We start from the raw sequence: 16,073 nt of genomic DNA, 5'->3' as shown, positions 1-16,073 counted from the left end.
AGACACAACCAAAGAGTGAATACAGTAGAAATCTAAAGTCACGAGTGGCATAGGGAAGATGAGTACTATGGTTTTCACAACACAAAAGCCAGAAATTAACAAATTACCTGAAGGCAGGCTTGACAAAAAACACACATGCACCCCCCCACCCACCCCCAACCAAAAGCAGATGTTTCAGTTCTTCACAGAAGATTTAGTTACCGTGGGGAGAAACTTACTTCCAAATCTCATGGACACTAACGGTTTACTCAGATTTCAACAGCAATCAGCTCTCAGAAGGCAAATTCATCAAGGGTTATTAAGCAGAAAGGTATTTCCTTTACTCAGGGAGTCCCTGAAACTGCCGGAAAGCAGGAGAGCATAGGGAAAGGAGGTCAGCCTGCCTGCCCGACCTCCCTCTACTCCCCGGGTACAGCCCAGGACAGAGTGCCAGGACTCCGTCCCTCTGAGCTGACCGTGCAAGTTCTCACCTCCATTAAACAGTACCTTCAAAAGCAGCAGCGAGAGGCCGCGAAGGCAGAGCAAGGCCGCAGGCTAAGGCAGCGCCACAGGCTCGCTCTCCTCCACGGCCAGGGGAGCGGCCCCCCGACCTACGAGCCCCTCCCGCCCCGGGCGGCTAGCAGCTCCGCAGCCGCCCCGCCACCACTTCACATCTGCTGAATCACGACGGGGACGCGGAGGGTCCCTCACCCCAGACGAGGAGAAGCGGCAGCGAAGTTTGGGCCCAGCGGAAGGCCGGAGGGCCTGAGGAGCGGCCAGCTACGCCCCCCCTATCCAGGCCCCACTACAAGGGAGGCCAGCACCCCCTATCTCTCACCCCTCCCGTCCCGCTAGTTACCTGCGCGGCGCCTGACGGCTCCAGCTGTCCCCGCGGTCACTGCTCACCACCCGCCCCTACGAAACCCGCGCCGCCTCGCCACCTCCAACCCCGCGACCGGGCGACGCCATCTTGTCTACCTGCCCTCCACCTCACCTACCCCGGCGATGCGCTGGCGTCACGCCACGAGGTCACCTGCCCCCGCCGGCCCAATCGGGAGGTGCTCGGGGTGACGTCACCCCCAGCGGGGAGAGGGGCGGGGTGAAGGCGAGGGGAGCCCCGCCTCCTTCCGTGAGGGGCGGTGGCGGGCGGCGGCTGGGCCTGCCCCGGCTCCGGCCCCGGCCTAGCCCTGGGCCTGCCCCCGGCTCCGGCCCTGCCCGGGGGCTCCTCCAGCACCTCCTGCCCCTCTTCCTGCGGGGCACAGCGACAGGCTCCCCCGGGGGCTGGATGAAGGCGGCGAGCCGGGCCCAGAGGGGGCATTTCGCCCCATTCGCCTCAGCCCTTTTCTCTCAGCGGCCATGGCTGCTTCAACGCCTGCTTTCGTCTTCTCACGAGGGGCAGCGTGCCCACCTGGCGCGGCTGAGGGGGCATTCCCGCCGGGATGCACCAGAGAACGGTGCTTACCCCCAAGAGCAGCTTTAGCAGCAGGTTTTCAGCCTTTTGAGAGGGCCTTGGTCCAAAATGGAGGGGTTTTGTCTAAAATGCAGGTAGCAGTTGTGTGTGTGTGTGTGAGGGAGGATGCGAAGAAGGGGATTAATTGTGATAAATCACGGCTGAAAACAGTCAAACTAGAATTATCCCTTGGGCTTTTTATCCTCAGGGGAACCTGGAAAACCTGTGAGGTTCTTTTATGTTTTTTTTTTTTTTTTTTTTTAAGTTTGGCTTTTCACAGCACCCTTGTCTTTGTAGTTTGTTAGATGAAAACACACAAAAAAAGGTATAAAAGAAATGCCTTCTTTATCAGGAAAATAGTACGTTTACTGATTTCATGTGACCTGAGGCACCAGAGGCTTTCAGGTGGTCAGGAGCTGGCTTTTGTGGTCTGCCTGCACGTCACACATTTCTCTCTTTTCTCCTCATCCTTTTTCTTTTCCCTGTAATATCAATTGCAAAACGGCGATTGTTGGGTGTGGGTTACTCTATTTTTTGCCTCTATAAGTATAGGAAAAAGTGCGTATGAGGTATGCGGACGTAAGGAAAAGCACTCATCTGCCCACGTCAGGGGAGCCTCGCTGCCTTGGCAACCGTAAAGGGGGCGGGACAGCTCGCCGCCTTGCCTCGTCCGGTTGCTAGGAAACGAGGCTCTCGGGCGGGATGGGGGGAGCCGCCGCAAAGGTGCGACGCGACTGTCGTAAAAAAAAAAAAAATCCCGGGGAAAATGTCGTGACGCGCGGTCGGCGGAGCGAGTGACTGGGCCCGGTTCCCTGCACTTATATGCCCTGTTCCCCTGCGGCTGCTTCCTCCTGCTCCATGTGGGGCCCGGGCCGGGCTCTCGGCCTCTCCTCCTCCTCCTCCTATGGCCTGGAAAACAGTTAGCAGGAAGCGGAAAGCGGCGGTAGCCGCTGCCGCGGGGCCTGGGGTGCTCCAGGGGGAGCAGGTAGGCCGGGGGGAGGCGGGAACGGGTGTATGGCGGGGGAGGGCCCTTGTCCCCGGTGGGGGGGAACGTGCTGGTGCCCGGGGGGAGAGGTGACCCTGACCGGGGGTTGCTGTGTCCTGGTGCCCGGTTGGGGCGGGGAGGGTCCCGGTGCCTAGGAAACGTGTCCTGGGGGGTGGGGAGGAGTAGTCCTGGCCCCGGTGGCGGGGGGTGTTTCGGTGCGATACAGCAGGCAGCTACCCCCCCCCCCGCCGCTCCCTGCCCCGGTGGCTCTCCCGGGTTCCTGCCGCCCCGCCTGGCGCTACCCCCATTGGGTTCAGCCGTTCGGCCCGTAACTGCCGGGTCCCCGCCGCCCCCCCAGGCTGAGCGATGCTGCGGTGCCACCCCAGGCCGGCTCAGAGGAGGCCGATGAACGGTGTGGTCGGTATCGGGGAGGCCCCCGCGGTGTCACCCCCAAACCTGCCGAGCTCACGGCGGGGGCTGTCGTCTTCTATTTAACGCGCTTCTCGGTTTCCTCTTGTTTCTATAAGCATCAACGGTGCCGAACCGGTGTGGACTGGTTTTAATGTCATCGTAGCGTTGCTTCTTTAGTAAATATGTTTAATTTTATGTTGCTGAAGGCTGTGTCAGCATTTCCGAGTTAATCTTCGTGGACGGTATTCCATAGATAGTTTGGAAGGCTTCAGTATTTTGCTGGGAATGTCTTTGAATTTAGAAGGGTCGTGTCTTGTTCTAGTTGCTTTATCTAATTTCCGTGTTTTTTTTCCACAGTACGGGTGGGATCACTTAGTTCACAAAAGGAAAAGACTCCCCTCGGTGAAAAGGTCTCTGGTGTACTACCTGAAAGGTAGAGAGGTCAGGATGCAGAATGAGTCCAGCTATCACAGCTTGTTGCATGGATATGCAGCCCAGCAGCTTCCCAGCCTCCTGAAGGAGAGAGAATTTCACCTCGGAACCCTTAATAAAGTGTTTGCCTCCCAGTGGCTGAACCACCGACAAGTGGTGTGTGGGACAAAATGCAACACAGTAAGTGATGCCTCTCTGTTTCTCTTCCCTCTGTGAATTATTCCACCCCCAAATGATGCTTACCGTAATCGAAGTACGTAGACTGCCAAGGAAAATGTTAGGAAGTAATTAGGAGCAGAGTCAAAATCGCACACAATTAATTTTGAATGAAGGTAATGCTTAATGATGACCCGTTCTTGTTTGAAAATATGTGCAGATGGCTGCAAACCTGAACACGAGGCCTGTATCTCGATTCAGCATCTGTCTAATCTTTACAGAGCGATTTACATCTGTTTGCAGGATGGAGAGCAGCAATGGGGTTGGATCTTTCTTCTTGTCCTGCAAATGAAAAGTTAATGATCTGCGCTAGCTTTGCTAAATGGTAGCTATCATGCCTGGCAGAAGTTGCTAGTAAGACTTTTTTTTTATTTATTATTATTATTATTATGCTCAGTCTTACATGGTTTGGTTTTATGTATGGTTCTGTGCTGATGATTTCGAAAAGTTGCTACAAAACTAAAAACTGTGGTTAAACTCCAGATATTCGTCAGAGTAGCTAGAAATGTTCCAAGCTTAAAAAATGAATTTCAGATCTTCAGGATTATCCTTTGCTTGTTCACCTCGTGATTTTTTTTTTTTTTTTTTTTTTTTTTACTCAAAATCTGTTTTCGGTGTTCAATAACTTCTCTTGTTTATGTACCTTTATATGCTTCAGCAAAAATTGAAATCTCTTCAGACTCTTAAAATGATGCTTCGGATTTGAAACATTATAGGGGAATATTAAAATTATGTCCTATATGATTAATAAATGTAGGAGAACATACTTCCTAGGTAATATTCTCTCTGCTGGAGTCAGTAGCCCAACTTCATTGGCTGAGGGTGCAATTTCATGTATGAAGTTCTGATTGAATTAGTGTAAAATCCCAAATTTGTTCTTTGTAAGTTGGTTAGTGCCACAGAAATGAATTGAGCATTGTAAGGAATGTATAGATCAAGCAGCTCTTAAACCTCAAAGTATGTCAGTTGGTGTGATTGTTTCTTTGCATCAAGATTTTTTTTTTTTTTTTTTTTTTTTTTTTTTGCACCAAAGCTGCGCTCAGTGGCCTAACCTGCAAGGGACGGTGGTTTTGGTGGTTTTTGGTTTTTTTGGTTTTTTTTTTTCACATGTTCTGTTACTATTCATAGTTACACAGTGGGAGGCTTTCATGCAGGAGCTCTTAAGAAGCAAGGCCTAGCTGTATAAACAAAACAATTTTTTAACAGGAATAAGCCTGAAATAGAATCTCTCTGCCTTCTTTCTCCACGTGTGTTTATTGCCTTGGCTGGTCAGCAGCCAGCACTGTTCATGGAACAGCTTACAGGAGACAAACTCCTGCTGAAATACAAGCTCTCAAAAAACCTTGCTTACTCTAGCAAGATGACTGTGTGTTTTACAGAGCTGCAACAATTTTGCTGTGTTCTGTAACTTATGTAGTTCCAGTGCTGCTGCAGTGAAGACAAATGGGCAAGCGTGTTGTTAACGCAACTTTGCAGAAAATTGGGACCAAACAATCATGGAACTGAAGAGGGGTTCAATCATATTGTTGTTCCCACTGCATACGCTGCAACGAAGTGTATGCTTCCACAGCTAGACTTAATGTTACAGATGGACCTCATCTTTTATTAGGCAAAATACAATGATTACAAAAGAAGTCATTTCAGCATTTTGAAAGATGATATATGAATTATGAATACTGTAATAGCTTTAGCTTGGTTGCTTTGTGTTCACATTTGAACAATAGAGCGTTAAACTCTACACTCTAATTATGAGATTTTTCTCTCTCATCTCCTGAGTAAGTGACATAATAAAGAAGAATTCCTTTGCTGATTCTCATACGCTGAAGTTGTGGCATTTAAGTTGGGAGTAAATCTAAAACAACTTGGTTGACTTTAATGGGGTTCGCTGCATTGGAGTTGCACGTAATTAAAGTTAATGCAACAGAAAAATATAAGCCATAGCAGCTATTTTAATCAAAGCTTGAATGTGGCACTGAGAGCTTTTATCATTTAATTTATAAATTGCCCTTGGCTATGCTGTGCCAGAAGGATTCACTATTTTTAATAACAAAACAAAAATATACTCCTGTCATAGAGGGGTAGGTTTGGTTTTAGTCACTTGACAGTACTAGTCACTATAAACGCTGAAGAGAATATGGAGCTCTCTGTCAACACATCCCCTGGATGTGCCCCCTCCCAGCTTCTTGTGCACCCAGCAGAGCATGGGAAGCTGAAAAGTCCTTGACCAGTGTGAGTGCCACTTAGCAACTACTTAGCAAGAACCAAAACATCAGTGTATCATTGACATTATTCTTATCCTAAACCCAAAACACAGCCCCATACCGACTACCAAGAAGAAAATTGACTCCATCCCTGCTGAAACCAGGACACCTAGTCTTGTAGTCCTGGGGTTGTAGTGGCAAGAATACAAGGCACAGTTACTCTTCCATCCGTAAATACGGACTCTCTATGGGGAACATGATTTCCACTTGCTTTGCAAGTTAACGTATCTTCTGGCTTTGCACATGTAATGAAAAATCAAGACAACTGCTCGTTTCTGATTCCAGGGAGGGAATGAGAAGTCATGCTCCTGCAGTTTGTAACTCTACTGAAAGTCCACTGAACAGTGACCGAAACCCAGTGTAAATAAATCTCTGATGCCTGTAACCCACACTTCCGTTCACCTTATTTCAGTGGCTTGTGAGTAAATAGCCAGGTGTTGTTTCTTGTCTCACGAGTATTTGTTTTTTTCGTCAACTGCATGTGATACCCATGTCTGCCTTCAGAGTCTGGTAGTTTCCGTGCCAGGTATGGTGTGGGTGGTAGAAATGCCCTTTAGCAGGCAAAGTCTCTCACTTCTCCATCCTTTGCCATCTGTCAACATGTGTTAACTGTCTGCCAGCCTCCTGAAATTAAACACGGAGGGCAAGACACACATAAAAACTGACAAATGTGATTTTGGCAATGAACAAGTTTAATGACATCAAAGTGTGTGCCCATTAGCTAGTAGTGCTTCAGAATTTCACAGCAAGGTGGAGTGCCTGATTGCATGGTCTTCTCTCTGGAAATATGAATTCAGAGTCAGTCAACTTGATGGCTCCTTTTACTGCTGCTCGCTTCTCAGATGGTTTCTTTATATTCTGGATTGTTTCTCTTTGGACCCTTTCAAGGAGGATGCGTAAGGCTGTTACCCACTTGAGTCACCTGTACTGCACATGTGAGTAGGTTTTGTGCTAAGATTAGTGCATGTTCTGATCTCCAGTGGAAAGGAGACATACCAGTTTGATAGCTTAGTCTTTAAGGAGTCCATGTTTCTTTGGGGCTTGGCATATATGTGGTCCTTGGACTTCTGGCAGATGGCCAAAGCAATCTTGGCTTGGTAAATCCTGGATGTCAAGTTATTTGACATGTATACCCTTTACTAGCAGGAAGAACCAAATTATGTGCAAAGCTTAAAATCAAGGGACAAATATGCACAGTTCACTGTTTGGAGGTTGGTGGGGGTTTACTGCATCCAGGAAAAGTTTTTGTGGCTGGTTTTTAGTTTCTATATAATGAGTAGCTGGAAAAGAAGTTCTTATTCCTGCTTTTGAGATAAAGAAAAAAATAAATGTATAGTTCAGCTATCAGGACTTTGTCAAGGCTCTTAGAGTCCAGGCTGCTTTGGAGTTATTTGCAGATGTACTTATTCAAGAGTAGCAAAGGTACCAGTTTACTTGGAAGAAGCAGTCCAATTTGTTTTTTCTTTGGAATTATGTCATTGTGTGCTGCAGTTTTGGCTGCACTTGTTTAAAAGCAGTTAGATACTTTGTACTTTATTTACTGTAGTGTCTTTAAAACTCTTAAAACAGTATTCAAAATTTCTGCATTCTTAGCTGGGTGCCTATCTTGTTTCTTAACATTTCTCCCTTTTTGGCTTTAGAAGTGCCTAACAACTGTTTGGCTTCTCCTGGCTTCTGTTTGCTGGATTTACAGGGGAGATTTCTTGGCAATCAGTGGTGCAGCTTGCAAGTGTGAGCTTCTGGCTTCCTGTCCTGTCCCAGGTGATGCAAGAGTCCTAGCATACGCAGACAGTGCTTGCTTATTTTATTCTAGGGCAGTGGTGGTTGTTTTTAAACTACACATAGTGTGCCAAGTTCCTTACCAAGCAAGGAGAGAAGTTATTGCTTAAAACTTTACATCTGAAACTACAAAGCCAGTCCCTTAACTGTGCGAAGTTTCTTGCCCTCAGAGCAGTTGCTGTTCTGGTTATGGTAATACTGTGCAACTGGAGGAGAAAAGTGAGGAAATGACAAAGCAATTCAAGGGCTGACGATGGATTAGAGTGGGGTACGAGCAGGTGAAAGCACTGCAAGAAATATGGCCTGTTGCTGCTTCTGAGAATATCTTAATTTGGAAACTTGTTACAGGAAGATGATGTTGAGGTTGAAGATCCAGGGCAGAAGTGCGAGAGCACTTCAGCATTGTGTGTTTCCAAGTTCTTTACCTTTTCAGCCCAATTAGTTTAGAGTTTAGCTAAAGGAATTTTGCATTAGAGTAAGTCTTTATTAACCTCGTATCAAACACTGATCTATGGCAGTGGTGTCAGACTGGAGAATATGAAGGGGTTTTAATTTCAGTCCTCATACCTGTTGAGATGCTCTTCAAAGTGTGAATCTCTTACAGCTGAAGCATGATTTTCCTGAGTCTGTGGACATCCTGAGCTGTGGATGTGTTTTCCTAATTAGCACTTCTGGTGCCGGCTTTAGGATACTTGCAAGCCTTAATCTTAGGTACTTAACTGTTAATTTTATGGTTTTATTCAGTAGTTGAAGGAGGGTAGGGGAGGGAATTGGACCTTTCTGCTGGAAGGAAATACTGAGGAGGAAAAGAGGGTATGCACTCATAGGGGAAGGACAAGGGAGGATGAGAGGAGAGGTAATTACTGGTTCTGATCCTACAGTGCAGGTGTTAATTTTCAGGGATGTGGTTAAGGCAGAGGGATTGCTGTGTGCATCGTGTTTTTACCATCTGTCTCGGGCAGTGAACTGCATTGTAAGGCTTGGGAGAAGTGAGGAGTGCCTCCCTCCTACTCAGCTGCACTTCAGCTGTTGCCTGACTTCACACCTGCATGCAAAATAAAAAATTAAACACACAAATCCAGTCCCTGTAGGAACAGTCATCTGCTTGTGCAAGACTACTGCCTACAGAGGAAGATCAGTTGTGTGTTGAAAATGATGCATAATTCTAGACACAGCACACAAATAGCGATGAATGGATTTCAGCTTTCTCTGTAGAGTGAGTTTAACACACCATACTTTATCAGGTTTTGATTTGACATTAATATTCTGCTAGTTCAGTACATCAAGAATAATAGATATGCTGCTAAATTTTCTTGGTTTTTTTTTTTTTTACGCTTATTAAAGAACAGATCTACAGTCTACGAGAGTTCACCAAAACCAACTTGTATCTATAACTTCTCTCTGAGAACTGCTAGATTTCTCTTCTGTCCTTCTAGAAATGTCTGACAAAGGATTTCAGAACAATTTCCTTGAGGTGTGTGTTTTTTAAATTGCACTGAGTTTTCTTTTTGTTGTTGTTGTTGTTGTCGTCTTCATCATCAGTTCCCTTCCAGAGGCTTTGAGACAATGTTCTTTGGTTATAGAAGGAACAAACTTAAGGGGCAGGGTGGGGGGTGGAGTGGAATTTAATAATCCTGGGCTGTGATTCTACATCACTTTCCTTAGTGCCAAGTCAGCTTCAGATCCTCCATTTCCTTGCTTCTCACTCATGTTCCCTCACAGGGCTTTGTCCCCTCTATTACGCCTATTTGACTGTTAGTGTGGCTGCCCTCTGAACATCTGTGAAAGGATCCAGCACAAGAGCCTCCCAAATGAAAGTGTACTTTGGCAGGCAATGTAAACCTTTGTTCTGGTTTAGATTGTAACCCGATGGTCATATATGTTTGAACTGACATAACTCTGGGTATAATGATGTCTGTTTGAAGAGTTGTAAGGCTTTATAACTGAGTTTTCTGCCAAGAGGACAGTGACATAGAACTCCAACTTCTAGTCTTTTTGCAGGATGAGATATGTAGCTAGATATCTTTTTTTAGATGTTCATGCTGGCAGTACTATGTTTAGTTACTATTCTCTGTGTATCACCAGAAAATAAACTCCAATTATATAAATTTATAAAGTGTCAGTTTGCCAAAGCCAAAACTTCATGGTAAGTATCTTATCTGGGAGGCAGGAGACTTGTGCTAAGCCCCCTGGGCCTTACTGGCTGTTTTGAAGTGGGTCTCTTTCTCAGTGTTGTACAGGTAAACTGGAAAACAATATTGTTTTGTCATGGTATTGAACAGGGAAAAGAGTGTTAGATTCAAGGGTTTTGTTAAATGGGAAACCTCCCATGACAAATTTCTCTCCTCTCTCTTCTGTTGCTGTGAAAACCAAATGGGATGACTGAAATAAAACCCACTGTAATTAAGTTAGTTTACTTGCTTGAAGAAGGAAATTATGCATTTTTCAGCCGTACTTGCAGCATTCGTGGATTCCAACTTGAAAAGAATGTCAGTTCAAAATAGGGAGGATATTCAACCATCTTGTTTTTCTTATCTGTTTGATGATGACTTACGTATCCTGTTTGTTTGTTTGTTGTTCCCCCCCAGTTATTTGTAGTAGATGTCCAGACTGGTCAAATTACCAAGATTCCTATTCTGAAAGATCGTGAACCCATCATGGTGAACCAGCAGGGTTGTGGTATTCATGCCATTGAGCTCAACCCCTCGAGGACCCTTCTGGCCACAGGTGGAGACAACCCCAACAGTCTTGCAGTTTATCGTCTGCCTACGCTCGATCCTATCTGTGTGGGAGATGTAAGTGGGAGTATTCAGGGAAAGTTTATTCTGTCACTTACAAGAATTACTACTTTGAAGTGCGTAAGGTCAGAGCAAGGTTAAGATTTGTGAGTCCTGTAGTGGAGAGTGAATTTCTGAAAGCTTGAAATCATTCCCAATTATGTTGTCTTTTTTGACAAGATGTCTTAAATATGAATGAGTACACAAACATGTGAGATGATTGAGAATCTGGGTTCTGAGTCAAATTTCTTCTTCCTCACCCTCATTCAGGTCTACTTGTGATTACTTTTAAGCACCGAAAATGTAACAAAATCCTAAATGTTAAAGTCTAATTGTGGTGATGGCGTCTGAAACTAGTTTTAGTGAAAAAGCTCTTTTGAGGAATTGAAAAGATGATACAAGTTGTTCAGATTTTCCCCTTCTCCAGTGCAGCTTATGTATGTATTATTCCAGAGGCGGAACTTGGCTTTGAGGATTAGTTTTAACCCAGTGGCTTATGGGGGTTCAATAGACTCTGGTACTGCTTATATTTCTGAAACATCATGAGGCCTTTTTAAAATAGCAAGTCTTAAAAAGAAAAAAGGCTGAAATGAGTATAGTGGTGTCCTGTAAGCACTTCTCTCTCATTTCTCCTTTTTGATTCAGGACTTCACATAGACATTAACTACAACAGGTCAGTTTCTGCAGCAGCAGATAACCAGCTGCAGAAAGGCTCTGCTCTGAAGATTTGTATGACTTGCTATTCATTTGCGTGCTGCTGTGACTTTGCAGCTTTTCAGACAGAACTAGAACCACCTTATGGTCTTTTTTCCCCCATAGGTTTCTCACCTGCTAAAGAAAAGATTCTTGAAAAATTAATCTGTAGGTCATATATTGTAAACATAAGTTTTTGGTTACTTTTTATAGTAGAGATGTGCATTTGAGGAACTAAAAGTATGTAGCTACTTTACAGAAGTAAAGAATGCTGCTTTCAAAATGGAAAAACTAAGTCCTTAGAATTGAGATCAATTTGTCCTTGATCAGAGACCTGTTTTTTCCATCACCTAATTGCTCTCTATTAATTATACATTTCAAAATCAAAAAAAGTTAAAATTAGTGTTAGGTACTTAAACGGCTCCAGCTTGATACTGGAATCTTATCTGTATGTTTTTAATGTAGGTCTGTCCCTTCTGAGCTTGTACTAAAAATCAAAGTGAAGAATACTTGTCTGCTTTGAGACTACTCTAGAGTATAACGGCACAGAAAAATGTCTTTTTTTTTTTTTTTCTTTTAGGATGGACATAAGGATTGGATATTTTCAATTGCATGGATCAGTGATACTATGGCTGTTTCTGGTAAAGTCAATTTTTTCTTTTTTTTTTTTTTTCTTTCTTTCTTTCTTTTTTTGGCTTTCCAGAATTTTATACTGATGTACAGCACTTCATAGGTCTTAGGGAAGCACCTTTATTAGGACATTTGAAACCACTTGGAACTACCTTGGCTATTTAAACCCTTCTTGGTCTTAGTACAGTACTTCACTTCGTTTTATTTGTAGGGCTCTGGTCTAGATTTGATTTTTCTAGTATCGGAGGGAATATTACTGCCTTTCCAGTAGGTGTTGCCATGAGAGGATCTCTAAACACAATGAATTACAGGGAAGGATTCCACACAAGAAGAATAATAATTTCAAGAGGGGTGTTGGTTATCAGTTAATAACTTTTGGAATACAGCAGAGCAATATCAGTTTCCTGAAATCCTATGAAAGACTAATTAATGAAAACTCAGTTTGTTGTGTGTGTATGTGTATATATATATGTATATGCACATATACTATATCAGTTAATACAGAAGGCTGTAATAGAAAAGGTCAATTATTGACTTTATAGTAACTAGTTGGACAATCAGTATAACTTCATAAAGTATTACTTAGGTAAAGGCAGCAATACTGATATGCTATTGCATTAATTTAGTAGTTTACTGTCTTTCTGTGCTGACAGGGTGTAGTATTCTGTACAGGTAGGTGTCAAACTGCAGATGACAGAAAATCATAAGAGTCTCATATAAAAATCTAATACTTGAATTGTTAGTTCAGTAAGATTTTTTTTTTTTTTCCCCAAAAACCAAAAAGGTAATCCTGGAATTTGATTTTGAATTTAATATAAAACTCGATCCTTGCAAGTCTCCAACTGAAATATCTGCATTAAAAAAAACATTGTCAGCTAGTAAGCTTGAATAGAACAGCAGAGATGATTACAGATATCCAAGGGAAAGATAAGGATCCAGTGGAATAGAGGCACAGCATGCAAGATTGAACTGTGTTGCTCTCAGTGTTTTCTGCATGCTCAAGGGTGGATGGAGGTGTGAGTAGAAGACTGCCATGTCCTCTCCAGACCTGAGATACCAGGGAAAACTTGTTGAAAGCAATTAGCAAGTCTGATTGCTAAACTGAGTTCTTCAGAACTTCTCTGATGATCCTAATCAGGAGAAAACAAAGACAACTAACTTCTGATGTTGTTTTAATCTTACAGGTTTCAATTACATTTGGATCTGAAAGTGTGGAGCAGAAATATTTGAACTCCAAACATTGAGGATATAGCAAATACCTTTATCTGAATTAAGAGACTAAATGCAAATTTTTTGTGACTTTCTTGGGGCAGGTTAAATACCACAAGAAGAAAAAAGGGCATTTGGTCCCATGGCAGATCACACCGATCATATAGTCTGAAGTTCAAGATTTGGCAGTTTGGTTTCAAGATTTCTCACTGCCATCAAAACTGTTGATGTTGTCCCAACAACTTGGGTCCGTTACTCGGTGTGTGTCACCCAATTTATACACAGAGCAATTTACACACAGAGTCGAGGTATTTTCCTTTATTCTGTAAATGCACAGATATGGGTGCAAGGTACAAACCAGCACACTGTTGGTGTAAACTAACAATTATTTATACACAAGATATTAACATATTTAATCAGTTCTGTTAAATGATTGGTTAAAATTCTTCGCCTACCATGTAAATTACTATGCATGCCCACTATGATTTTTGAGACCTTTACTTCCTTAACCTTTTGGGTCGGCGGGTTTCTCGAGTGGGTGGTCTTTGAGTCGGTGGTCATGATCTCCCCCTGCTGGAATTACCTTTCCCCTAGTTTCACTTAAATTTGGCAACACTAAGCAGTCCTTCAGGGGTCATTAACAAAGCAAACTGTCATTCACTTTTGGTTTTTTTTGTTCTGAGACAGAGATATCCTGTTTCACAATGCCATAGTATTGTTAGGGTAAAGTGAGCTAAGTTAATCTTTATCAGTATCATTGAGAGAGTACAAAGAGGACTAGGGGCTTGATTATTCCTCTTGCTTGTGTTCACTTCAACAAGAACCAGGCAGGGCTCTGCTTGTAAAACCTTCAGCAGTGTATTTCAGTAGTCCATAAGCATAAAATTAAACTCTTGACTAAGCAGCCATAGCTGAGTGACAATGCCTCAGTCCACTCAGTTGTACTGGCTGGACGAAAAGATTTTCATGGCAAAAGCTTCAGATGGGATGAATAATTCCCAGGATGGCATGAGCCTAGGGTAACAAATGATACTGTCTTTGGCTTCAGGGCTAAGGAGTTGAACAACGTTCATTGACTTTTTCCCCTGCTAGGGCTATTAAAAGGGACAGCTTCCTACTAAAGTATGTCAAGAGTATTCAGCCTCCATAACAAACACGATTAGGTGCCATTAAAAACCATCAGCATGTAAATTGACTGGCAGGATGTAGCATCATGTACTGTCTGCTGCTATGCAGTGCCATTAGGAAGCTCCTTTTGTATTTGGCTGTAGTAGGTGATAGTGGCAAATGACTGAATTCATCTGTGAGGTGGCAAAGCCATCCCTGCTGTGCTGGACCACCCGTATTGCAACAAGTTGTTTTGCTTAACTCTCTTTGCAGCTTATTCCCTATGATGTACCAAAGCCTATAAATTTAATAGTCTGATGTAGATATTTAGTTTTTTCTGGCATCTTCAAGATGTGAAATATTTCTTATGCATTCCCTCTGAGAGAAGGAGGGATGTGTTTTTCACATTGTTTAGGGAAGAAATTGAAGTACATGTCAAATCTGTCAGAGCTAACTTTAGATGGAAGTGAGCCTACACACCAGAAGGGATGGGTATGTTGCCCAAAAAGCAGGGTTCTTTTACCCGGTGTGCAAAAAAAGCGAATAACACAGAGTCGAGATATTTGTTTATTGCATGTCTGCGCAGAGATGGGTGCTCGGTGGTAACTCCACAAAGCTAGCACACCTTGGTTAACATGCAGTGACATTTTATACATTCTGAGTAGCTGTTATCAGTATTTTCACAATTCCACTTATTCATCCTTGCTTCTATTGGTTCTCGCGAGCCTTGTCTCCACTTAAAGGTACAGTGCGTTTTAAATTAATCAGTGGGTAGGGGTCTTTGCTTGCGCCGAGGGCTTCATTGCTGGAGGTGTGGTTTTTACTATGTTAATTAGGATAGTTCACTCATGGTTCAAGTGATTCTCACTTCGGCTTTATCAGCGGCCTTGTTTTCTCATGCTTATCTTGGTATTTCCTTGCTAGACTGTTTTGTGGTGTCCTGTTTCTTCTCTGAGGCCAGGTCTTGTTAACTGTTTACAGAGGTTGATTAATGTCCTCTGCCTTAACATCCTTTGTCTTATTTCTCTCATATCCCCAACAGGTATAGGGCCTCGGATTAAGCCTGTGTTGATCTACGGACCAAAGACATTCAGTTTTCTTCAGCCAGTATTGTTACTCTTATCGATTCATATTTTGGATTAATATATTCAAATTCAGTAGAAAAATAAAATGAGTTCTTGCTTGTTCAGCCTCAGTTTCTGTGTTACATTCTTTAAACAAAAGGTTGCATGTGTTTAAGAAAAATAATTTTAAAAATAGATTTGATACAAATTGGTACAAATTGTGGTTTGAAATAGTTGTTTCTGTTCAGTTCACAAACGTCTGTGTACATATCCATAAGCATACTAGCAGAAATCAAATTAACCCAAATTAGCATACACCCAACTGAGTTTTCTTGGAGGTTTTTGTATTGGCTTAACAGACTGTCAATCTCAGCCTTGGTAAGGCAGGCTGATCGCGTAGGCTATTCAGTTGCCTCTGAATTTATTCTACGTGTGAATCTCTAATGGTGATTGTTGTACAGGATTGTGTTTTTTGATGCATCCTAATCAGTTTGAAAACAGATGAGGTGATCTAGCTGCTTGGAAACCATGTAGACAAACCAGTTGACAATGAGGTCACGTTATGAACTTTACAGCTCAGTAAAATCATGTTTTTGTTAATAATTAATATATAGGCACCAACAGTCTGTTCAGTTAGATTAATATTTAATATCTTCTTTTTATCTGTTTAATATCTTTATCAATGATCTGGATGAGGGGATTGAGTGCACCCTCAGTAAGTTTGCAGATGACACCAAGTTGGCCGGGAGTGTTGATCTGCCTGAAAGTAGGAAGGCTCTACAGAGGGACCTGGACAGGCTGGATCGATGGGCCGAGGCCAACTGTATGAGGTTCAACAAGGCTAAGTGCCGGGTCCTGCACTTGGGTCACAACAACCCCATGCAATGCTACAGGCTGGGGGAGGAGTGGCTGGAGAGCTGCCTGGCGGAAAAGGACCTGGGGGTGTTGGTTGACAGCTGCCTGAACATGAGCCAGCAGTGTGCTCAGGTGGCCAAGAAGGCCAATGGCATCCTGGCTTGTATCAAGAATAGTGTGGCCAGCAGGACCAGGGAGGTGATAGTGCCCCTGTACTCGGCCCTG

At 43.5% G+C, this 16,073-nt stretch overlaps 2 protein-coding genes across 2 annotated transcripts in view; one reads left to right on the top strand and one right to left on the bottom strand.

Annotated features, from left to right (window-relative positions):
- LOC309601512 (ubiquitin-associated protein 1-like) overlaps nt 1–990 on the bottom strand; it is a 38,909-nt gene extending 37,919 nt beyond the window's left edge. The window contains exon 1 of the mRNA XM_082334545.1: nt 978–990. The gene's annotated coding sequence lies outside the window, so the exon portion shown is untranslated. The remainder of the gene's footprint in view (nt 1–977) is intronic.
- Nucleotides 991–2,247: 1,257 nt separating this feature from the next.
- The window catches only part of LOC309601801 (DDB1- and CUL4-associated factor 12-like), a 28,656-nt gene continuing 14,830 nt past the window's right edge, over nt 2,248–16,073 (top strand). The window contains exons 1-4 of the mRNA XM_082334932.1: nt 2,248–2,414; nt 3,183–3,437; nt 10,102–10,308; nt 11,564–11,624. Coding sequence (XP_082191058.1) covers nt 2,334–2,414; nt 3,183–3,437; nt 10,102–10,308; nt 11,564–11,624 — 604 coding nt within the window. The 5' untranslated portion in view covers nt 2,248–2,333. The remainder of the gene's footprint in view (nt 2,415–3,182; nt 3,438–10,101; nt 10,309–11,563; nt 11,625–16,073) is intronic.

The sequence above is a fragment of the Platalea leucorodia genome (assembly GCF_965183815.1).
Source record: "Platalea leucorodia genome assembly, chromosome: W".
NCBI lineage: Eukaryota > Metazoa > Chordata > Aves > Pelecaniformes > Threskiornithidae > Platalea > Platalea leucorodia.
The sequence above is the reverse complement of the archived record's forward strand: the minus strand, read 5'-3'. Positions and strand labels throughout refer to the sequence as shown.